The sequence below is a fragment of the Syngnathus acus genome, chromosome 21 (genome assembly GCF_901709675.1).
Source record: "Syngnathus acus chromosome 21, fSynAcu1.2, whole genome shotgun sequence".
Lineage (NCBI taxonomy): Eukaryota > Metazoa > Chordata > Actinopteri > Syngnathiformes > Syngnathidae > Syngnathus > Syngnathus acus.
The window spans coordinates 9,841,868-9,867,461 of record NC_051105.1 but is presented as its reverse complement, the minus strand read 5'-3'; the positions used below and the strand labels follow the sequence as shown (position 1 = coordinate 9,867,461).

General features: G+C 41.1%; 1 protein-coding gene across 14 annotated transcripts in view; it reads right to left on the bottom strand.

Moving 5' to 3' along the window:
* The window catches only part of zmp:0000001200 (dedicator of cytokinesis protein 9), a 40,467-nt gene extending 15,150 nt beyond the window's left edge, over nucleotides 1-25,317 (bottom strand). For 8 of the 14 annotated variants that reach the window (XM_037240353.1, XM_037240354.1, XM_037240355.1 and 5 more), the window contains exons 1-5: nucleotides 12,559-12,729; nucleotides 6,327-6,443; nucleotides 3,438-3,527; nucleotides 1,737-1,819; nucleotides 925-994 (exon numbers count right to left, since the gene is read on the bottom strand). In XM_037240353.1, the coding sequence (XP_037096248.1) occupies nucleotides 925-994; nucleotides 1,737-1,819; nucleotides 3,438-3,527; nucleotides 6,327-6,443; nucleotides 12,559-12,729 (531 nt within the window). Of the gene's footprint in view, nucleotides 1-924; nucleotides 995-1,736; nucleotides 1,820-3,437; nucleotides 3,528-6,326; nucleotides 6,444-7,398; nucleotides 7,684-12,558; nucleotides 12,730-24,925 lie in introns of those variants that run through there. The other 6 variants (XM_037240365.1, XM_037240366.1, XM_037240363.1 and 3 more) reach the window with 4 other exon arrangements.
* Between the last annotated feature and the right edge of the window lie 277 nt (nucleotides 25,318-25,594).

Genomic DNA, 25,594 nt, shown 5'->3' with positions numbered 1-25,594 from the left:
GATGGCGAAGTATCTCATCGAAGGTTATTTGCACATTTCAGAGGTGGGGCAATATGAAATCATGACCTTTGCTAGAAGGCATTCCAAACCTTACATCATTGATGAAGCTCTTTAGGATTACAGTAAAGCAACAGGGGAAGGAAGGAATGTTGTGGAGGAAGGGGAGGACAATCTCCACGGCAACTCCTGGCTTAGATCATCCATGCTTTGGTAACTTTAGAAGTGAGAAACCTTTCCCGACACTTGCAGGTACTTCAAAGCTTGAACGACCTTTCAAGATGTTGGCGGGAGTTCTGGTCCAACATTACCACCTCTTTTTTATACCTATATATTTTCCTCAGGCTGACGGAGCCAAAGCAAAAAAAAAAAAAAGGATTTTTAAGTGCTGCCACAATATTTCTGATGGTCCTAATGGAGAAATCAGCAAACCATCTGGAAGACTTCACGGTCTGATTGTTCTCGTCAGTGTCTAGACAACACCCGAGAGGCAAACATATCAGCGGGTTTGTTTCCTTTGACCTGTATTAGCTTTTAAAAATGGCATGTCAAAAAAAAAAAAAAAAGTTTATTTATTTGGGATGTTTTCTTTTTGTAAGATCCACCCATTCATTTTCTATGGCGCTACTATGAGGAAAAACAAATAAATCTGACAACGTGTGTAGACGACTCTCCAGCTGTATGCGGTCATTTTAAGAAACTGAAACAATGCATTCCAAAATACGTCGAGTCCTGCTGCAACACCACCACCACAAATATGCCGGGCTATATTTTGCAACAAAGCACTATATTTTGTCGTAATTACAAAGCAGTTAGTGTACATGCGCCATATGATCGGCATGAAATTCCTTCAGTCGGGTGGAAAAAAAAAACAGGAATGGATGATTTCATTATTCTAGGACATATTGGGAAATGACAACAACTGACCTCATCTTTGTCAACGTCCTCATCCACTTCAAAAACATGGACCGCCAGTTTTTCAGGCCTGGAAACTTTGCTGTAAATTGTGAGAACACACAGCAAGACAACTTTTAACAAAACAAACCTAGGTGGCCAATGTAACTACAATATAATTCTGATTTTAAATACGTGGTAGCGGCCATTTGTTGTTTTATGGGGTGAGCTAATGACTCCCTAAGTGATTTGGATTCAATACGGCTGCCTAAAAGCAGTTAGGCCACTCTGGTAAATGCATTTCCAGCTAAGACTATTGTTGGAAACATGCCAGGGTGTATTCTGCCCACTAGAGTTAAAAAACAAAAAAGTTTAGTACCAGAGAGAATCACTTGATGAGAATTTAATGTGATTTTTTTAACAGGCAACTCACGTCACTGCGCATTGTTTTAACTTCCCGACCGTCTGCGCAGCGTCAAAACGTTTGGCAAACGGCGAACGTGCGAAGGTCATCGACATTGCATTAAAACAAAATGAATGCAAATGGAATTTTCTTCAGGGAAGAGGCGGGGCAAGACAGGCATATGACATAATATCCCGACAATGAGGGTGGTTCCCGAAATTATCCTGAGTATCATTAAATTGAAAAGCGTCTTTGCTGGGGGGGAAATGGGAATTGTTTGCGTGGGCTATTTCCTTAAATTATGCAACAGCAATGTGGACAGAAAAAACATCTTGAGCAGGTCACCATAGTGCCACACTATAAAATGTTAAATTAGCTGTATGAAAAAGCAGCTCTTGAGGAACATTTATTTACTGTCATGGGGCTTTTTGTACGGACTTACTTTGGAAGCTGGCGGAAGTCTCCCGAATAAGCTTCATACTTGTAGTTGACAATGTGCCAGTCGCTCTTGTAGGTCTTAATGCACTGAGAGGACATAGTGAAAGCTGATTATAAACCACTAATAATACAGTTGAATTTGTTTTAACCACACTGTGTGGATTCTGTAATTATAGGTTTGAAAAAAAAAAGTAAAAGTTGCAAATCGTAGTCTTGAACGAGACGTGGCAATAAACATGATGAGCATTCAGCTTCCATAATTCTTGCTTTGTTTAGATAAACTGTATGTTAAAGAATGCATGTGCAAGAGTCACAAATAAGGAAAAGTAATGAATGTTCTTTTTGGTTTTCAATCAAGCTTTGTCTGACAACCCCCTGCACAAACCGAGTGGGAGTGCTTTGTCTCCCTTTCTTGGAAAAAGGCATCTGTTCACGGACAAAGTCAAAGATAGGAGCGGCTCACTGATGTTTATATAATAGCTATTTTACAAGATCAGATGAAGTGCAACCTAATCCAGGGAGCAGTCGGAAACAGAAACAGAAACAGACTTGTTTCTGATCTGATCTTTACAGCTGTCCTGACCGTGTCAAACAACACCCGATTGGGAGATTTTGTGTCTTTGAGGCATTACACAAGACTCCCTTAACAGTGACCATTGACCTGAAAGCTTAGCTGATTTTACCTAATAGTTTTTGGAGGAATACAGTGAACTCTCAGTAAACTTGCTTAAGGATTTTATTTCTTCTAAAAGGTATTAGAGTGGCCAAAAACAAGTACATTCATACTTCAAATGACATTAAGAGGTAAAATGCTAACAACCAAGGTCGTCAAATGGAAATTTTAAACCGTGGGAAGAATTACCGTATTGGCCCGAATATAAGACGACCGCGATTATAAGACGACCCCCTCTTATTCAAGACTCAAGTTTGAAAAAAGCCTTTGTCTAGACCCCGAATGTAAGACGGGTCCCTTTTTCAGTTTTATTTCAATGAAAAAAACCTCGTCTTATATTCGGGCCAATACGGTACTTCAAGCTCAACAAAAAAAACCTGATCCTAGCATAGCATAGCATAGCATAGCATTGCATATCCACCAGTTTTGTTTTGGTGCAAATGGTGAACTCTATCCAACGTAATTGTGTGAAGGCGAAGCCCTTCACACGTATGTTATTGCTGTCCTTTATTATTCATAAATGTTCCCCATCTCCTTTACCAATTAAAATGGAGACATGTTCAAGACTTACTGGCAGAACTTTAAAGCGCAACAGTCAGAGAAGTACCAGACATTTGATAAACGTCTGGGTATTCATGTCTCGTTATCATCATTTATTTCTTGGTGTAAACAGAAACAACAATGAGCCAATATAAATAACAGTGTAATGATTTGTAATGAGCGCAGGCGGCGGTTATATTTCACGTAAAGTATACAGTCTCTTCCTGATGTTCTCTGATGTGCTACATGCATTACTGTTAATTCAAGCAACAAATTAGGTAATGACTCACATTACTGTCACTCTTTGGCAAGTGATTACATTTCAAGACTGCATTCCAGCTTTGTGGAACAGCTTTTCCGTGTATCTATCTATTTTATTACTCACTTCTACAATTAGTCGGGCCTTATTAGTTTCATTAGCCGTACGGTGCTGTCGTTTGACATTTTACTCTGCTCATTACATTAAAATGGTGAATAAAATCATATGTGTACCTCTTGGACAAACAGACTCTGAGCGCCTTTCTCTGCATTGTCAGGCACTGTTGGGTAGAGACTTCGGCCTTGCCGTCTCAAAGTCAAAATCTGCAACGCATAGATTGAGAATCGGTCAACAAAGGCAAATTAATGTGACACAGAAGATAAAACATACTCAACAAAAAAAAAAAAGTGAAACAAAATCAAGTATGACCGAATGTAAACTCTGTTTTTCCATATTTTAGTACACACCCCTGAATCTGGCTCCTTGCCTATGTTGTACAGATGGTCGCCTAGTAATCAGCATCCCAGCACCTTTAATGCCTCCTTAAAGCCTTTTTGCTCACGGCTAACAAGCTCACCTCACTCTGGCCAAAAGGCATTTGCATCCTCCAATATTAGATTTTCTATGTACACAGAACATACCTGAAATTGACTGATTTTCAGATTCTAGCCCAAAAGGCATTTGCATCCTCCAATATTAGATTTTCTATGTACACAGAACATACCTGAAATTGACTGATTTTCAGATTCTAGCAATGATTATTTTCCTCGGATCTTTGCGGGAGAATTATTTCTGTGCGCAAGTCATTAAATCACTGTAAAACTAACTAAGTGATTCGACCCCACTAAATCCCCGTGATCGCAGGGGGGAATATAAATACGAGCTTTAAGTGAGAGAAGTTAATCTGGGTGCAAGTGTTTTGCTTCTATGCAAGTGGGCTACGAGACTCGACAGTTTTTCTGTGTCAGCGCACGATTTAGACGCGCTTTCATCTAAGACTTTGCCAATATCTAGTTTGTACGACAGCGAATCAATCCAGATTATTTCCCTTTGACAAAACCAACACAATTGTTTTCAAGTTAACTTGTAACACATGACAAAATAATAACAATGGACAAAAACATTTCAGGAAATTGCTATCAAGTTTAGCACTTCATTGAGCTACAAATGAACACATGCTTTTTTTTTTTTTTTTTACTATGTGCAATTCATACTCCCGAGTGACTTATAGTCCAGAAAAATGGCAATTGTGCAAAAACACTTCACAGTTGTAAAACAAAAGGAAAAACAGCCAGTGTTAATTAAGTCTGCTTTCTTCTGCCACAAGGCAAAACATTCTTAATAAAAAGATTCATATACTTGAAATGCCGTGAGTCTCATGAGTCAGGGGAGGATAGAAGAAAAAAGGTAGTAACGCCCAAATGACGCTTTGTTTTTGATGGATGGACTTCAAACTGATATTTTGGACAAATACCTTCGGACTCATCGAGAGAGTGGGGAGAAAGTGCGCTATGCCAACAAATTGGAAATACAAAACAGATGGAGGGAGTATAAACATTGTCTTAGAGGAAAAACAGCAGCAACATATGACTTTTGATGCGTCAGAATAATAATAAAATACAGAAGATATCGGACACAAATTCTGATAAGGACGAACAGACAAACACTGGACCTTTCATAATAATAATTCACTGACAAAGGAGCTCTTTCTTCCTGCTGAAAGCTTAGCTTAAATTTTAACAGGAGTCTATAGAGGCATGAGCAGATGTCATGTTCAATCACTGGGCGACCAGAAGTCGGAATCACCTGTCAGACCTCGACAATGTACCATTTGTGCGTCATGCTACTATGCTCGCTTCACAGCAGGCAAGAACATGAAACATTCAAAGATAAAGTCATGGCTGCACAACTGGGACTTTTAGCGGCTAAGCCCGTTCAAATGTAAAAAGTGTCTGTAATGATCATGTCAATTATAAATGTACTGCTAACCTGCGATAAGAGTTACCTCGATCAAGATAAAATGTGTGGTTTGATTTGTGACCTCTACACAACTTTGCATTTATAACCGTTAGCTTAATGCTAAAGCATAATGAGTTTTTTTTTTTGGTACACTTTAGACGTTTAGCAAGCCAATTGAAGCAAAGATGAATTGACGTGGGGAATTCCAGACAGGTGAGCGTTACTATGGTAACAGGAGCCTGCAGTATAAACGAGAATGCTACATTTCATTGTATTTTTTAAGGAGTTAGTGTAGTGTGCTGATTCCTAAACAATACGCCAAACTGCCATTCTTTAAAGGTCAGCTGATTCCCAAAGTCGAGTCTTTGGAATTAAACGAGCCTTTCCTTCGCATTGTGATTATCTGACAAATGTGTTTGCGCCCCCAGTCATGAATATACTTTGAATAGAGTTTTATAAAAAAAAAAGTAAAAGTCATGGTCAGTGACAAAAAGATGTCCTTCTCTACTCAGCTGTGAAAACAAAAATCATACTCCACCATTGAAGCATTTGATCAGGTCCTTGGCAAGGTCATTGAGCCTTTGTGAACCTTTGGTACGCTCAAAAAGTCCAATTTCCTGAGGTAAAAGCACAGAACCAGTTTTCCATTAAATGTCCCCCCGCCTCCACGTGGAACCTCGGAGGAAGTCAACGTCCTGCACAATGTGACTGCAGGTAACGCTCGCTCTGTCACAACATACGAATGAGCCAATTAAACTGATGACCCATGACATCCCCTCTTGCTACAGCATGGAAGGATGTAAACAAAGGAAAAACCGCCAAAGGTCACCCCACCCTGTACTCACAACATTGGCCCAGAGGAAAAGACTGGCAAACAAATACAAAGAAAGCAAGCTAGCAGTATGGAAATAAATTCAATTTTTTCAGCCCTTGCGTCATTACTACACCCTGAAACATATTCAACATTGGAGATTTTAATCTAAAGCACATTTTTATTCCGTAACGTGATAGCATCCACGGTAAATCAAAACCAGAGTACCACTCCCTTAGATAAATACATAGTCCTAACTTTACATGACCTTCTCACTTCCTACCAATGCCAATCAATCTTCCTTCCTTGGATTTTTTCTTGTGAAGGTTTGCATGGTCGTAGTGGAACTCACCTCAAAGTCCTCCAGTGGGAACTTAAGCATGTCCCTGAGGACATCGCTGAGGATCTGGGTCTTCCTCTGCACAAGGACGTTTTCATAGTCCAGCGGCTCGATCACCTTAGGCTTCACCTGGAGAATGAAGACAAAGTTATTATGAAATTAAATCAGCAATTCTATAGGATAATTATTATTAGCCCCACTGCTTTTCTTAAAAAGACATATTAAAAAAGGATTGCAAAATTATTTCCAGAGAAGAATGATGTGAGAAAAAGGTGTGAATAATAAATAATTCAGGCCACAGTTGTAAATAAGAACTTGTTCTTAATTGTTTGCCTGGGTAAATAAAGGTTAATTAATAAATAAATAAATAAATAAATAAATAACTTTCTTCACGCTCGCCACATCCCAAGCCTGTGGAAAGGAAACCCTGATGGAATAAATGTTTTCCAATCTCCGTCATAAAAACACGCAATTAGAAAATGCGTTTTTGCAGAATCAATGTCAGCTTGCAACATCTCATTCGGACATCGTTGCCAAATATCTGCATAGGCAATTAGAGCAAAGAAGAAAAATAGTCTTTCAGCAAGACACACATTTTTCTTCTCATTCTTCTTTCTTTGGTTGTTGCTGGCTTTTGTCTCTTTGCACTGCCAACTGGGCATTCCCACAATTCTTTGTCTATGGCCCAAAAGTGGTCAACCGCACAGCACCATGTAAAAAAAACTCACGCAAGAGCACGCATGCATGATCTCATCTCATTCCTCATATTTTATTTATTTTTTTAAATAATATATAAAGAAACAACCCAAACTAAAATAAATATAGATTCAGTCTTCAGTCTGGAGTGGCTCAATCACCGGACCAATTCAATTTGACTTTTGAGCCAAATAAACCCACTTTACAAGACACCGTAATGAAATAAACTCAAGTTCACCAGTCCTTTCCACCTGGTGCTAACGCAGCATTGTAAGCATGTGTTTCTGATGCACGTCATGACACCTGCTTTGAGACTTAATCACTGTGGTTAACCTTCGTGACACATCATAGCACACAATATTAGAGCCAGCGTATGAAAATGCCTTACCACCACCTGCGGCACTGAGTCCACCTCAGCCTCCGCTGCAGCCAAACTCTGATACTGCTGGGGACTCTCTATGACAAGCTCCTTCTTTGGAACTTTACTCGCCCTTCCTTGCATTGTCAACAGCTGTGCTAAGATACTTCCAAGAAAGATCCCCAAAAGAAGTGGTTAGCCAGCATATCCAACAGGGGAGAATCCTTGCACTGGAAAAAAAACAAAAACTTTTGGAGGTTTCTCTCAGGGTTGAGCTCACACACCCTCCTTTTTCTGCAACTGATCTGTCTGAGAGTGCTGGGCTCACACCCAGCCTGAGGAGATGGCCCCTCCTACACTGCCCGGGGGGAGTTCAACACCCCCGCACGTGGATGGACGCGCTCATACGCAACTGCTAGCTGACCTCTCTACTCTCCACCTGCAAAGAGAAAGCAAAAAAAAAAAAAAAAGCATTCCTAACGCAAGATATTCGGGCGGGGGTCGATTCAAGGCGTTTGTGACAGCTGAAATGAGAACTGTGAGAGATAAAGATGACATCAGGCAGCGATGTTTGCCGAGCATTACTGTACCCTGTGACAACACTGACGAGTGAGTCAGATCTTGTGATAATGTTGCAAAGATAAGGTGCCAGACTCATCGGATCGCAGTGACTCATGCAAAACTGGCCTCTATAGCTTAGAACAGAGCAAGACTGGCAATTCATCGAAAATGACACGATTGTCTTGCTTGATTTAAAACTGTCCAAAATTTTGAAATTTCAGCCTCTTAAGTACCCTCAGATTTTGGTAGTTTTCTCTGAAAGGAGATTGAATATACGGCCGAGTCATTGCAAAATCAGCGGCTGACAGTCGGCCACTCATAAAAACTCATCGCCAAACCTCATGCCGTGCGGTTGGCCTTAAGTCTTAAATTAACCTGAACGACATCATTTTTGGAATGTGGTAGGAAGTCGGAGCACCCGGAGAAAACCAACAGCAGAACATGCTACGCAGGAAGGACAGATCCCAGATTCGATCCAAGAACTTCAGAACTCTGAGTCAGACAAGCTAACCGCTAGGCCACCCGAGAAGTGACAATGAAGAATGTCTTCTACTCACGCTAGCTTCATGTTTTTATCTTTTATTACAGTTGTGTGATGACATTAAAATCTTACAAAACAGCCTAAGTAGACATTAAAAGGATTTTACACTGCCAACACTTTGTCAGTCGAATGATTTTTTGTTTCTGTTTCAAATTGAAAGCTCATCCAGGTGACCGTGTAAGACAATGACTGTACATTTTCACAGATCAGGACCAGCTCCTGTCTGGCTACTCGTTGATACAACTCCTCGAGGGGCATTCCAACATGACACAACCCCAGTCGAGCCACCTTCGGAATGGGACCGATCGTTACAGAGGAGGATGTTATCTTTCCAAGCTTGTATCAGTTTAACTAGAGGAGTGAGACTAGGTCAGCTTTCCAACAGCTGCTCCTCTTCCAACGTCACACTTGGGCAATAATGTCTCGGTCCAAGTGTGTCTGCGAAAACTGGTTGACAAAGTCTACCACCTTTATCATCCACCGAGATACGAGGAAACCGCCGTTTCTGATTGCGATCAGCATTTTTTAGTTTATGAAGGAAGTCAACGTGTTTAAAAAAGATGCTGAGGTTGACGCACCACATGGAATTATGGGGAGTGGCATGCAGCGGAGCCTGTTACTAATCACAAAGCGCAAAGAAAGAAAAACAAAGTGGACATTGTGTAATTTTTCACCCATTTTAGCAGAGTAGCATTAATTGCGCTAGTTGCTACCAGCTGTTGAAATCTATCGTGCCTACGTCTCAAACTACGCAGCCATTGATACAAAATACAATCGTTATGAAATTACACTTGGTAAACAAAGCAGTGTAGTCATCCCTTGGAAATGACTACACTGCTAGCAACTCTTCATGATTTGTAAGCAGATGATGACTCCAAACTCTCTCTAGATTTAAAGGCCCACAACAAGACGCACTTAAAAGCAGCAGCAATGCTCACGCTGTTTTATAGCCACTTCTGGCTACACTTCACAAATTTACCCTGTGTTTTCTTTTTTTTTCAACAGATGTTGACATTAAGTGATACAAAACATCTTTTCAGCCTCTCCCCACACACACGGAAAAGAGAATTGAATTTGCTGCCTGGAAACACAACTTAAAGAGGCTAATTTTAGCCGCTACAAAATAATGGCCCCATGTGTCATATATACACGGAGAGTCCCTGAGGCATGAGGAAGTCACCGGAAGGCTTCGTGTGCCCTCATTTCAACTGTCTGTCTGGTGAACTCCTCAACTGTTCATAGTACACACCATTTTTTTCTATCAGTATGAGGAAATCACTTTAATTACTCACTGATAAAGTACCAAGACCTCTATTACTTTTGTTATTTAAAATTTAATTTAACATAATGATAACTAAACAACAGATAAAAGAACACTATTCTTAGGTTTATTCTTGGTTGCTACGATTCAATTTCTTGCAAACGTTACCTGCAAGTTGCACTGGTCACGCTTTAACAGGACCGTATTTGTATTGTTAATTTACGTAATAAAGACTTGATAGGATCTTGGTGTAAGCCGTAGCAAAACAGGGTGGAACCTGGAATGTAAGGAAAAACACAGCCCACCCCTTAGCTTCTCTTAGGAACCAGAGACCACCACCCATGAGCCTCCAGAGAGTTCCGACACTGAAATTCATCAAAACATGCCATGTAGAACTTAGGAAAGAGTAAGAAAGTCTGGATTTGTTTTGCAAATGCATGTACTCAGTATCAACCTTTTAACGGACTATCAGAAGCACAGACAGCGAAATCAATCTGGCAAAGATTCAATACAGCTTCTTAATGATCACTGCAGGGACAAATTTAAATGGTGCTCCAATACAATCAATCTACTTGGATGTCTTTTCAGAGAATCTAACGGTGGGATCTGAAGATAATGGGCCAGGTTTCAGCAATTAGGTTGAAACGTCTGAAAAGATGGAGGCAATTACCAGGAAAAAAAGCCTGCGGCTGTTGATGTTTTACTGTTGAGTCATAAGTAGCGATATGAGCGCCGCATAGAGGTGACCGTGAAGGCCATCTGTGATGATAAAGCGAATGTAAGTGAATATTCTTTTTGTAGACCACAAAGAAAAACATTGCAAAGGAAAAAAATGCTGTGACAGACAGTCTGGTTTGTCCTTGGAGGTTCCTAAAGGAGGCATAGCATAGCGTAGCATAATAGCATTGCGTCTTCACCAAGTCAAACTAATCACAGTAGGAAGAAGTCTGTGTGTGTAATTTCACACTTGATGGATGGGTAGGGACTCCAGAGACCCAATTATTATATATACACCAGCTATTAAATAGTCAATTTCCCATAACAGGACCCTTTTATGATGTATTAACATTTACACACACTCACATTACTTATCAGTGCCCTTTAAATAGTCACATTACTGGCATTTATGCTGTACATTTTTGGTGTGCCACAAGCCACATCACAGTAATATAAACACTCAAAACAGATTACTATAAAAATGGCTATAACGATATTAAATGGAATTTAACAAGCAGATAATTTATAGTTGATGACATGCAGAGCTGGTTTGGTATTCAACTCCCCCACACAAAGGAACATCTCATTAGATGTGATTCAATGAAAACAAAAGTTTCAGGGGGTATGTGGGAATCGCTCCTCCCCAAGACAAGCGATGAAAGACACCTCTATCTTAAACCAAGCCGGCGTCAACACAAACTTTCTTTTGCAACAACATTCCTCTGATAAAACAAGCAGATACTTCAACACTGTTGTTGGTCATTCAAACACGAGATGGAAGTTGCGGTTTTGTGAAAGCAAAGAATGGAACGACGTCAACAATAGCAGCCTTTTAAGCATACTCAATATTCACAATATTGCCTGAGTGATCTTTGACCTCTTCAACTCTATTTTAAACCTCCGCCCGCCGCAATCATAAGGAATTAAAACTCGACCATTTAGCTCATCTCGTAATGTGGCCTAATGGATTGGCGAGGTGCGAAGGGTATCGACGGCCGTGGCGACCGTTGAGTGTGACACAATGGAAAATAATGTGATGAGGAAAGCACATCACATTTAACTATTGATCTGCAAGACTGCTGACAGGGGATTAAATGAACCCCATCTCCATGATAAGACCTTTTCCGATCCAAGAGAAGCCACGGTGCCCTTGACCTAATTCCTTGCTCTCCACTGTCACTGGGATTTCTGCTGATGAGCCATCACGAGAAAGGAAACGTGTTCTGCACAAGCTCTCGTGAACGCAACAACAAGCAGAAGGGCAAGACAAGCTGGTACGGAGTAGCCGTAGCGTGGCCAAGCCTGTGGCCTGTCAGATGAAGAATAGCGATTGATTTCAGGAAGACAGAAAGACCTCTGTGCCCCGACGCCTGCCGGCCCCTCCTCATCCTCATCGCCATGCCAGCCCGGAGAGGCTTTAACCCATGTAGTGCTTAGCGGAAGGCAAGATCCAGCACTCCAACTGCCCTACATTTGATACGCTCATATTAACACTCTGTTATTGCTGAATCGGCTGTATTTCGCCTACAATGAATGAATTATAAATGGGTCCTGAAATTAGTATACTGCACTGGCCTAATTTTTTTTGCTTTTGTCTGAAAGACTTGTCTTGTACTCACCTAATGAAAATTATATTATATTATAATTAGATAACATTTGTCTTTAAACTCTGTATGCACTGAGTCTGACATGCATGCACTCACAGCTGACAACAAGGCGCTCTTTTTATGACCAAGTGTACCACTGGGGGGTCATTTTAGCCATATAAAATAAAATAAAATAAATAAATAAATGTAAAACTGAAATGTTTGTATTGCATCACACATCTTTGGGTTCCCTCATCGAGTCAACATATTAAAACCATAGCACGTGATGCAATTCTACACCACAACAATAAGACATTAAATATACATTAATAGCCTCTTTTACAGTGTCAATCCCCACATGACATTATTATGTACGTATGAGCAGAAAATAAATATAATAGGATTGACAGAAAACATGTCAAATCAATATAAATGCGAGGATGTTAGGTCTCAAGTTGAAAAGTACTGTCACATGAAGATGTTCCAACTAAATTAAAATGAATAATTCAAACCCACGTACACACCTTTAGCACTCTCGGTGTGGGAAAGATACGAGACTCCCTCCGACTGATCGCTCTCTCAACCTCAGATGCCCCAATGGGCTCAGCGGTTCCTTTACAGATGTAACCGCTACAGTTCCTCTCCAAGACAGTTCGCAGCCCATCAAAGACGACCGTGCTGGTGGTGCACCCCATCCCTCCAGGTCCAAACGGGCATCAGTCAGGACCGCTTGACCCAATTCAGTCTCCTTTGCCCGTTTCCTTCTCCCTCCATGATCTGACCCTGCAATCTTCCGACCCAGGGAGGAAGCGCCGGCGTCCGGGCGCCAAGAGTGGCGACCCCGAAAAGCAGGATGGCTGGAGAATTAACACACACGGAGGAGGAGGAGAGGAGAGCCCAGCTGTATTTGTTAGCCGCTTCACTCTGTGTAGGCTGCAATAAGCCAGTCAGCATGCGAGATGCAGCGAGCTAGCGAGTGAGGGAGGAAGAGCGCAGGATGAGGGATGGGAGGGATGAGAGACCTCTGCAGCAGCCTCACTGAGTGCTGACCTTAACACTGAACACATTATATTATATGTATATACATATATATATAGCCTCTTTGCAGCCACGCGAATGAGTAAGAAATAAATGGGTTACAGTAAATGCGACGGTATATCCAGAGGGAGACTTTTGCTCCCGTGAACTGGCAAACAGCAATATGGCTGAATGCTTTTCTAGTTCAAGAAAAGCCAACAGGGGTGACACTTATCAAAGTGACATCAGTCAACTGCTTTAAAAAAAAAAAAAAAGTAGGAGTATGCACAGCCATCATTGAATCTAAACACAACTTCATCATCAATCTGTTGTCCAAAGATCGAAATGGGAGGATTTGAAGATATCAGCTGCTGCTGGACAATCTGCCAAGAGCAACTAAAATGTGATCATTTGGAATGCCGGATAATAATTCATCTGATAATGCAGTCTTTGATCAAAATGGTTTATCCACATCTCTCCCCATTTTATTGCAGCAATCCACACAACAGAAACAGAAAGGGAATTCTCGGTAATTAAAAATGTGTCACGGCGAGGCGCAGCATGCACGCCAATTAAGGCATGCGCTTTCAACTGTGCTTAAGTCACACAACGGCCACTGCACAGTGCACACAATGCGTCAACAATAGACCGACTCCCTGAAATGTGGATTTTACTGTTACGTCTCAAAAGATTAGAACACAATCGTAGTACACTATCCAAAGGAGGTGACTCCAGTTTCCTATCAGGGTTACACGAGGAATGCTTGCAAGCCATCCTGCATGCTGCTGCTGCTGCTGCTGCTGTGTTAATATTTCAGTAGCCTGGCACACTGAACTACATTTGACTGTACAATAAGAAGCCACAGGGCATATCTGGCAAACCTCCACAAGAGTCGATTCAAGAAATAAAAAGAGAGAAGCTCTCTGGCTCAGTAGGAGTGATTACGTTTTACTGTGTGCGAAGGAATGGAAATGTACTTTTAACCTTCATTTGCTTCAGTTTCATTTTAAGATAAGATAAGAGGAACTTTATTAATCTCACGTGTGAGAAACTGCATGTAACAACAGCTCGATTTACAGGAAGGTACAAGTTGGGGGATAAAGGTGCAAAAAGAGACTTCAGGACCGTAGTCTTCCGGCATAATAAATAGAATACAATATAAAAGAAAAATATGGAAAAATAACAGCACTTGTAGTAAAACTAAAAATATGAGCTATGAATATTTACAAAAAGAAGATAAAATAGTGGTAAAGTGTCGTAAAGTGTATGAAGTGTATGAAGTTTAGCAATGCTAATAACAAAGAGAAATAGTGCACGGGTTATAGAAGTGAAATAGATCTATGCATTGTGTGGCAGAGAATATTGCACATTGGGCTTAAATTGCACATTGGGGTTAAGAATTTTGACACCTATGAATAACCAATTTAAAAAAAACCAGATAAAATAAGAAGCCTTTATTGTCATTTTATGGTGAGATACGAGAGAAACTGATGAAAAATTAAGATAATTAAACCGCTAAGTTAGGAATATACTGAGGTAATGCAATTCAAAATACAACCAAAATGTGCACATTGCGTAAAACAACTCCACCACATTTAAACAGGACATCAGACAGATTGTGCAAGAGCTTACTTCATCAAACATTGAAGAATTTATTCAGTGTGTGGCTTCATTACTTTGTTTTGCAACATTATTGCCATATGAAAGTATTTCTAAATTCCACACCTGTGTGACCAGTTTTGAAAAGTTCGGCATATCTGCAATGCTATTACTAATCAGTGACTATTTCAAATCATAATGACTCATTGCCGTGTGCAGACATGGTTGGAATTCAGCATCACAGGTGGCGATGATGCATTTTGTGCCTTGAGGATACAGATTCCTCCGCTACAAGAAAGGGCATGCCACTAAATACACAAACGTGAGCTGACAGGACTGCTACAGATGGTGTTGAATTGGATTGCCAACACTTATGGAAAAATTATCTAATACAATTGAGTCATGAAATAGAAATTCAATTGGTCTCAAAACACTTGTATCTCAAAATTTTGTTTAATCTGTTCGAATCAGCTCCCCAAAACAAACTGAAATATTTTTTCCAAAACTAATAGTAATAATAGTCGTTTTATATCAATTTCGTACATCAATGCTATTCATTAGCTCGACAATGGGATTTGTCATCAACTGTTAGCATTAAGCTAGCAGACTAACAGTTTTTGATTGTTTTAACTGCAAAGAATGGATGTATTTCTTTTTGTTTTATGTTTAGTGTGATAGTAAACTTTGACTGGAAGGCCTATAAACACTTTTTTGAAGAATTGTTGATTATTTGCTCAACTGCCACTTGTTTTTTAAATTAGCCCAACCACCACACAGAGCTTGTTTCCAATCTTGCTCTCAAGCTAAAGCAAACAAAATTGGTCGAACTGATGGCTCTTACAGTATGTGGAAAATCGGATCACTTGTATCTCAAGGCACCACTGTACTCAATGCTATTAAGATGACATGAAGTCAATCAATGTCCCCTTATTAGATTTGGAGGAAATTATTTCTGAAACAGTATCCTCTACCGGTGGTGAATTAAGGGAGCGCAGAGTCATTGCTGCATATGTAGCTTCTGCTAACTATTGCCCTCAACAACTTAGCTACATCTGTAGCACCGTTAAAAAAAAATAAAAAGCACCGCTTTGACCTCAGTAACTGTGACAGTCCATTTTGTGCCACTCGACTGAAATCTGCAGCAGCTGCAGAGGAGATAAGAGCAGCGGTGGCATAGATTACCGTGACAGTGACAGCATGGCTGTGGATTGTAGGTTGAAAGTAACACACCCTTGTATCATATACCATCTGGGCTATCTCACTGCACATAAACATTACATACATCCCATGTGACCATAAGCTACTCTCAAGTGAAACCGTTGTGACTTTATTAAATTGACCTTGAGGAGGTTAAGAAAAAACATTGCGCTTCTCCTGGAATGAAACCTGCTGGTTCTTTAAACCAGAAATGCAATTACATGATGTTTCCTAGAGTTTCCCAGGAGGTAGGCAGGTGGTGTTGTGATGAATCGGATAAAGAAAATATCCTGAAGCAGGACAGTATTTTAAATTTGAAGAAGATATGGAAGTGATTGATTAATTCTCAAAAATAATTAGTGATTCATTTGATAATCGATTAGTTATCGATTAATAGTTGCAGGTCGCAACATCTGTTGGACATTGTCACTACAATGCTTTCAACTTGTTAGCAGCAAAGGTTGGGTGCAGACAAAGTAAAACATCACAGGCAGCACCTGTGGAAATAGCGGGGTCATCTTGAGTTTCTCTTTTTCACTCCAAGGCGTGAACACTTTAAACAAAGACACTAGAGGCCCCATGTGTGGCCCAGAGAGGCCAGACTCAAGAGGAGTTGGCGTGTCTTCTGAGGAGTCTTTCTGGAAGGACGGTCAAGGCTGCAGCTGTCTGCGTTTCAATGTCTAGGCTTCTGCAATGATGAAGTATGTCTGGTGGACATCAGCCATGTATGCAGCACCACAGATAAAACCAGGCTAGTTCCCAGACGAGACCATAGAAGGACCTCAAAAAAGGGAAGTGGCTGTTTCCTGCTGATTTGTGTGTAAAGCGAGTTGAAACAAAGCTGTTTTCCCACTAGTTTGGAAATCCAGAGTTTGCGGATTGAATCATCCATGCATTCCAATTCATTTTGGTTGGTGAGTATATTTATATGTATGTTGTGATGTTGTGTTTGTTAAAAAATACACAAGAGGACTTTGAAAAAAAAAATAGCACACTACATCACAATCACGAGAAATAAAATTGAATTGAGGATACAGACCCTGACCCGCCGAACTGTGAAGCAATTGTGAGAGACATTTTCCTGGAGTTACACGTGGAGGAGCAGCAAACATAGGGCAGGAATTTCAAAAAGTCACATGCATGGTTGATCAAATAATTGTGAAGAAATAAGAATGTTAGGTTATCCTGACTGGGTAGTAAAACAAACAAACAAGGCCAGCATCCTCTTCCTTTGACTGGGTATTTTGGGATGGTTTATTTATCCCAAGTGACCAAGCAGAGGGGTACAACTTCCGCCGCTTTAGGGTGGAGCCACCGGGCTAAGAATAAACATGACACAATAGAGCCATGCTGGATGCAAGGTCTCCAAAGTGGCTTTACTTGAAGACAAAAAAAAAAAAAAATTCAAGCAGCGCCTTCACCAGCGGACGTGGTCTGCAACAGTGCCGAGGTCCCCCGAGGGCCTGCGGTCACCTTCTTATCCGTGCCAGCTGTATTTTCGCATCAATAGAACCAACACTGAGTAATCTCACATACTTCCTTACGCATGCTAGCAGTGTAACACTAAACTGCTTCAAAAGACCTCAAATTTCAAACAGCTTGAAAAAAAAAAAATACTCATGTGGTCAACTCACAGTCAATGATAAATAATATAAAAAAATGGAGGCTTCACAAAAGGGAGAAAAAATATGCTTGTAGCACCTCAGTGATGGAATGTTTTACTGCCACCTACAGGTTGATGTTGAAACACGTTAAGCTCCACACAAAAGATCAGAATCATTAGATCAGATTGCATGGATGTGTGTCATATGTTGTCCTCAACATGGTAAAACAATAAGACTCTAATAATCAACTGAGTCCATGTCAAAGAGGAAAACAGAAGAGTAAAACGATTCTACAAACACTATACACGATAACAACAAAAATGGCCACTGTTATATAGTTTCTTCAGGCATGCAGATAAAAATACATACAAGCCCATAGGATGGCGATGGTGACTATGAATAGCAGTCAGATTTTCGGGAGCGCCTGTCACCGAGGTCTAGCTTTGACATGAAGTGTGGAAGCTGAGACGTGAGGCAAGTTCACACTGGCCTAACGACACCACAGAATTAACAAATGTACAAGAAGGCAGACAAAACGCACAAATGTAGAAAAATGTAAAGATGTTTTCATTGTATTTGAGACTTGAATTCAATGTTACTGGGATGACGGGGGAAGGTCTGTGGTTTGGGAAATTTTTAGGATTAGCTAATCTGGGCTCTTTGTAATCAGTGGAAATCCTTTTGCGCTCGCAATAGCGAGCGCCGCTCACAATCAGGGGAAACAGCGGATGCACACCTGCATGATGGATAGTTGGCAGCAGATTTTGCTGCACTGCTGCACCCTTGAACTCCCGAGGGTGTCACAAACAGCTGTGAAAGTTCACTTCCAGCCCAGTTAAAATAGATGCGATTTGACGTCTATAGCCGTCATTGGTAGTGAATGAGTTTATTGTAAAGAAGGAAGGAAATCTAAATAAAAAAGAAATAGATAATCTTAGTCAATACTTATGGGGGTAGGAAATATAGTAAATAAAAATATCTTTATATTAAAAAAATGTGCTCTGTAGTTCTGAAAATAATGAAATAATAGTAAAATATATAAAACCAAATGTGCAATTTAATATGAGGAGAAAATAGTCCCTCATGCAGTGTCACGCTGATCCAGCTTCAGCTGTTGGCATGTTGTGAGCGTGCGTCGGGGATCACACTAATTTCCCAGTGAACAGTATGGCTGCTATGGCAACTAAGATGGATTTGACATTTTTGAAGGTCTCAAGTGACCTTGAGTGGAAATAATGCCTTTTTCAGCATCAGTGATTCTGAATCACATCATCCAATCAGGAATAGTCCCACAGGACCTTGTTATTCGGTGAAAAAAAATGTTAGAGAATTTGTCTTTTCACCACAACCATCAAGTTTAAAAAAAATCGTAGTATTTTTAAAGTGCAAGATTTGAAAAAGATTGCAAATGCAGTAACATGCATGCCAGGCCAGTAGGGGGCGATGACACTGTCGAGAAACACTACGCATGTTAACTAACTGCGCATCGTGGCTCATGGTATCACGTATGACTGCTAACTGAATGGCCTCATCACTGTTTATTTGATAATGTGACTCACATCTGACAAAATAAAATAAATAAGCATATCCAATTTCTAACACAAAAATTTCTTCCGGTATGGCGCCGTAAGTGGCTGCCTCCCAGCAGTGTTCTCTCTTTTCCTCTTTATTTCCTTCTTTTCTCCTTTTTTTTCTGTCTTTTTGTCCATTCGGCGATGCTGGTGCCTTCTACCGCACCTCGGTATCTCTTCGGATCGGATGTTTTTTTATTTATTTTTTTCTTCGTGGGACCGGGATCATCGGTCGAGGCCGGCGTGACTCTACGACGGCTTCCTGCTTATCCGGCCAGTGATGACTGGGTCCCTCGCCTTGGCCTTGCAGCCGCGACCCCTGTGGGGAGTCCGCTCCCTCGTGCTCGTCGGGACCAACGACTTTCACCATGCTAGCCCCGTGGTGACCATCTGCACGTGCACCCGACTGGGTGCCCAGGACGCTGCTCACACGCTTGCCTGCTTTGTGATGTTTTTCACCGATTCACGACCACGGTCCATTGGGCGCCGTTGAACTGGACTGCCCTTACACCTGTCTATGGACCCCGTGGAGGCTATTTTGTGTGTTTTGGGGTGTTCTCTTGTATTGAGGGGTGCTGGTTGGCCGCTGTTGCTTTTTTTCCTTTGTCTTTTTAGCTTTGATTTTGCTTTGATGGCTTTTAACTTGTGCACTTTCTGACTTTCTTTGTGGCGCCGTTGTGTGGCAGCCTTATGAGAGCCTATTGAGTTGCGCTCATGCCATCTGTGTCTTTTGTATACCCACTCTGTGGTATGGATACTGCTGGGTATGACCCCTGGGGATCAATAAATATTCAATCAATCAATCAATCAATCAATCAATCAATCAATCAATCAATCAATCAAAACAGCCTTATGTAAAGTTCCCTCAAGTGCGGCCGAGTAGTCATGCAGAATGGCGAAGAACAAAGAAACACATTTATGGTAAATTCCCAATGAACGCGGGAATCTATTTTAAGGCCCATTTGATAACTCAGTTCAATTTTTTGCAACACCAAAAATTGATACTTTAGCGCTTGGTATTTTTTTTTATGACACCACTCCTGGAACTTTTCTAGCACACCGTGTAAGTCAGGAAGAGAAACTGTCCACTCCCTCTCCTTCCCGCCCCAACCACAGTGTCAGATGAAAGAATGCAAGCTATGTATCTGCCCCGGTGAGAATCCCTCTGGCAGGTCACATCACAAACCAAAAGCACCAGCGCGAGGGGGTTTACAGATATTATCTTTCATTAAACGAACAGCCTGCACCGTGGGAAAAAGGACGCTTGTTCAAGGGAGGAGTGTCGAACCAATGAGTTTACTTAAATAACAATTACCCATCGCGTGCTCGGGTGAATTCAAATAAACACAGACTCTTCTCCTGAACATTCATTCATTGGAAATCCCCGATGAATGATAACACTTTTACTTTCATTTCTCGGCAGCCTGATTAAAGCCAGTTAGAATTTTAAGTAATTCCCCAGGTGATTTACGGCAACGTAGAACGATTTAAAAATATAAACAGTTTTTTCCACAAGGGTCAGTGACCGTAGGGACCCACAGGAGATCACAGCAGATTATCCACAGAGAACGGGTTATTAGCCTAATACTACACTCCCGGAGTCATCCGGAATCATGGCGAGTAATCAAACAAGGGTAAAGGTCACAAGGAAATGTCTGACGATATTTCGACTGGCATGAACGATAGTATCACCATTTTCAACAATGCAGGTTTTACAAAAATCCAGTCGCACTGCTTCAAGTTTGAGGACTGTATCTCCGGGAACATGACTAAATCCATCTGCATGAGCTTCTCGCTCAGACATAACACCTGAAGTGACGCAATGCTGGAAAAATGGGAAGTCTTGCGACATCTTTCATTTGTTTTGTTTTTGCGCCACATAGTTGATTTTACAGAAAATTGATGTTATCAGTATATGGCAAAATGAGATTAGCGACTTTCAAATGGAAATACACAGATTATTTAGAATACACTACACCAAAAAAATATTCAAAGCAATATCTTGTATAATAGTGAAATGGTCATCTGTCAGGTGGAGGGAAATAATGACAAGGATTAAGTGTGTTGGCATATTGCCTTCCCTCTAATCTGCTCTACCATAGGCGCAAGCTAGCAGTAGCTTCCCCGCAATTACAAGCTAGCTCTTAGTGAGCCATCATGTAGGTTAGAAGAGAGAATTTATGGACATATCAAGTGGGCAGGGAGGGTAAATACACCTCTCTGGAAGAAAAGAAAACACATACGGGACTTAAGAGAAAATCTGGTAGCCATTAGTCTTCGCTTTGCGGTCGGTCAAAGCGGATGAGCTTCACAGGCTTCTGTACATATTAGAGGCCTTCTCAAGGTTTTAATCCAATGAGATTAATCTTCAGTCGAAAGCAGGAGTGAAGGCCAACAATTTAGGCAGGCTGAGCTTGAGCAGTTTCACGTCTCAGCTAACAGGCCGGCCCCTGAAAACGCTCATAAATTAGTGATGGATGGCCGAGCTGCATCCACACATATGCCCTCGTATAATTCAGTTAGAACTGTCGTATTGAATGAGTACGTATGGTCAAAGTGTGCTCTGTGTTCAAAAGGGCACCATTTATTTGATACTTTGACGTAGCTCGAGGCTAAAAAGTACCGTGAAGGCTTTATTGGCTTTTCAAGGCTGCTGTGGGAGAGCAAAAACAGCAACCTGACATTTAAGTCTTTTGAAAAGTGATCCCAAAAATAAAACAAGGTTATAATAAAGAAGGAATGCTAAAGTTAGCGGTTTGAACAAATTGCTCAAATTAGCATTCCAACCAATTAATGCTAACAATATGGTTTCTCAACATGTTGCGTTTACATGACGTGGTGAATTCAAATGACTCTTAACCTAACAAATAAAAGTTCAGAATGCTATTGATGTGACAAACATATTTGGTTTTCCTTCCGAATCACACTGATGGAGCTTTGATATAAATAGCAAAGGGATGCCGAACACTTTCATATGAGCCCCCGCCCTGCTGCTCTGCCCTTCCGTTCATTTTCCAATTGAACGGACGAGAACGCGCGAAAACTAAACAAACTGCCAGCACCGCAGAGAATGCATTCCATCTACCACTAAAACAAACCTCCTCCCAGTGTTGCACTAAAAAAAGAAGCACCATCATCATTGCCTGCACAAGTAGACCGTTCACAGATGCTAAAGTCATTTTGGATGACGCAATGTATATTCGCAAAACAGAAGCAGACAGGTGTAGTGCACTCAGAAAAACATCCAAAAACCTATTATGGTAATGTTTTTGCTTCAAAACAGAACTGCTCATCAGGCAAAAATCCCTTTATGAGAGCGGAGGTCAGCCTAAATAAAATCAGAGGAAATCTGCACTATCTAGCAGAAGACCGCTTCTTTCCCACCACAACATGGAGCACAGGAAGTCATGGGCACTTCCTGCGGAGACAGGATGGAAAAATGTCGGCTGGAATCGTGATGTTAATCCACAGTTTTCCCTTCATGTTATCCGTGTAATCCAAATCTAAACTGGACAATTATGTAACACAAATCCATTGATCTCAGCCAGTGTGCAAATGCCCAAAGAAAAAAAAATCAATACTTCAGATGACACCGCTACACAGATGTTTCATGATGAAGAGCAGTTAGTGACTTGCTAGTACGTTTACATGACAACCTAGCAAAACATATGGACACAGCTACGTGGTTTACATAATAATGTCAACTGGCCTTAGAAAAAGCCAATTATTTCCAAGCGTATTTGAAGAGCGCGTGTTATATTTCTCACTTTCCTGGACGCCCTCACTCGACAAGTCATACATCATTGCTTAATATTTCAGCCTGTAAACACTCATCTTGTAAATCTGGAAAGTTTTGGACTGGAGTCAGTGACGGACTTGGTTTACTCAAATGACATCAGCATCAAGTTTCCAATCAAATCAAATAACATTGTCTACTTAAATGTTTTTCAAAGTTAGATTATGTTGAATTGGTATTGGATTGAAGCTTTTGGTATAGAGTGTGACGACTAATGTGCATTGGTTACGCGAGCAGCCTCATGTATTATTGACCTGTGCGGGGAACTCGTGGTCACATGATCACATCTCTGCCCCCCATGGGTTTATTCTTAGAGTGCTATTTATCTTCTCTGAACTAAATGCACATTTTAGTCAGCAAAACTCAGAGAACAAATAGCTAGCAAGGGAGGAATCACATGAGCTCTAACAACACTTTGACAGTGCGGTAATTTCCAGACATGCTTGGTCCTGCAGCGTAGCTCGGAGTGGAAACATAGCTGAGAAGTTACTCTTGTGTCAATTGTGCAATCTTAGTTGCAGACACTAAAAACTGTACATTTGGGGACTTGTGAGAACATGAGTTTGATCTGTACTTCATTAAATCAGATGCCGGGAAAGCTGAGGTTGTGCGGACAGCACCATCAACTGAGAGTCCGACTATTGATGACAATTACATAACAGTCTACCATCTGTTCAATAAACCGCTTAGAATTTCCAAGCGCAATCAATCAATTCCCATCATTAAGGGCACAAGCATAGTATTTGTTGATCACTGAGACATTTGACCCCTGAAGGTACACTAATGGGCCCCATACTGGCTCATTATTGGACACGGGTGTGTAACCAAAACAAAAGCTAGCATCCATGCGACGAGTAAATATATTCTGAAAGTGCAGCTGTTGATGCATGGCGTCACTACAAGTGTGCTCAGCTGGCCTCAAAGTGTGCATATACACACGAGGATGAAACTCAGGGTTGCTGCAAATGTCCGACAAGTCAACAAAGCCGGTCTGGGTGACAAATTTACAAACTGGTGTCAGGACAAATGAGAAAATTGCACTTGATCACCAAAGTGAGTCATTGAGAAATGTCAGCTGTGTGAAAATGAACGTTTTTTTTTTATGATGGCACATCATTGTGGGAATAAGAAGCCACAGTCCTCCGCTGTTCTTCACACAGTCCTTCTATTCGTGTGCTATTTACATGTTTCACGGAGGAATTACTAACTAGCTGTGTGGACAGCGGTTATGTGTGAGCTCGCATTCTTGCCCCACAGCGAAACACAAGCCATACATTCACTTGTACATATTTCTACATTTATGTTCATCAACAATGGAACAGCTTGGAGCATTGAGCTGCAACAGCCAATGGAAGTTGATTTTATGACTAAAATTCAATTTGAGTTGTCAAATTCCTAAACACTGGTTTTAAAATTCCATTTTACTACATTACAACATCAATTCGAATTTGATTAATTGTTCAGCCTTACTCTATGCCACGATGACAATGAATAAATAATGTCAAGGTACGGTTGGACGTCTGGGATGTTGACTCAGGGAGGCAAGATGGTGTCCGTTTCGGTTACCTAGCAACTTCTTCCAAGAACGCCGACACGCCGAACACGCTCGGACACAACAAAAGGGTCGAATCCTTTTTCACCCCCTCCTGGAAAAGTGATACTGAGAGCGGCAATGGCAGGTACGTGTCCCACAAATGTTCCAAAAGTTTGAAGGTAACTTTTCACATGCCCAAAATGTGCTGAGGTCAAGTGTCAAATATTCTGTGCAAGCCACTGTAGCTATAAATACATAAGTTGCAACAAGATATTTATTGTTGCTCTAAAAAAAGGACACACACAATGTATATCACAAATCTAAATACAGAAAATGTAAGTTTCAAAAGTAGAGAACCAAAATATTTAAACAACCAGGCATTGGTTGTAAAAGGCCCTATTGTGTTTTTATTCATTCATACAAACTAATCAATTCATACGCTCACCCACTCCTAAATCATGTGACCCGGCTGCTTTGAGGTCCATGCGCACTGCTTGGTGACAATCTTTCAAAGACGCATGACGATCACAGCAAGTGAAGATGCACGGGAGGAGTAAGTTGAAGTTTCCTTACCACCAGCACGGACGTCCTGACCACCTCGGAGACACTTTGCCGGAGCTCGGCAGCGGTGCCAGGCTTCCCCAGTCCCCGCGTAAACTTCCTGGTCTCCGGCTGAGCGAAAGTGGTCATTGCTGGACTTCCCAAGAAAAAAAAACAAGTTTAAAATCCTCAAGTGATTCTGAGGGAAGCGTGGCTGGATTTGATCGTCTCTAATCCGTTTCTGCCATCGCCTTCAGCGCGCACCACGAGTTCCAAAACCCGATCATGTTTTGACGAAAGCGCGGCCGACTCATTCCCATTTGTCAGTCGTGCAGGTTTTTAGTCGCTTTAGCGCCGATGTCCAGCTTGTCCCTTTGAATCATGGTTGTCATAAGAAGAGTGCTCGTATCAAGGGTGTCATTGGCCGTCGAGTTCCAACAGGAGGCGTCAAATCTCGTGGTTGCCTCAGTGCGCTCCGCCCTCTTTTTGTGGTACCTTTCTCGGCTTCACAGCCTGCCCGCTGCTGGCCCCTCCTGGACCTGGGACCGACATTCGACCAAATACATTTTAGTGACTGGTACTAAATATTATAATGCCTTGCAATCTACAATTCCTACATTTTCTATTAATTAATTCTGCAAGATTCTGTGCTCAACTCTTAAATTAAAAAAAATCTAAGATTAAAATATACAGGAGTAAAAC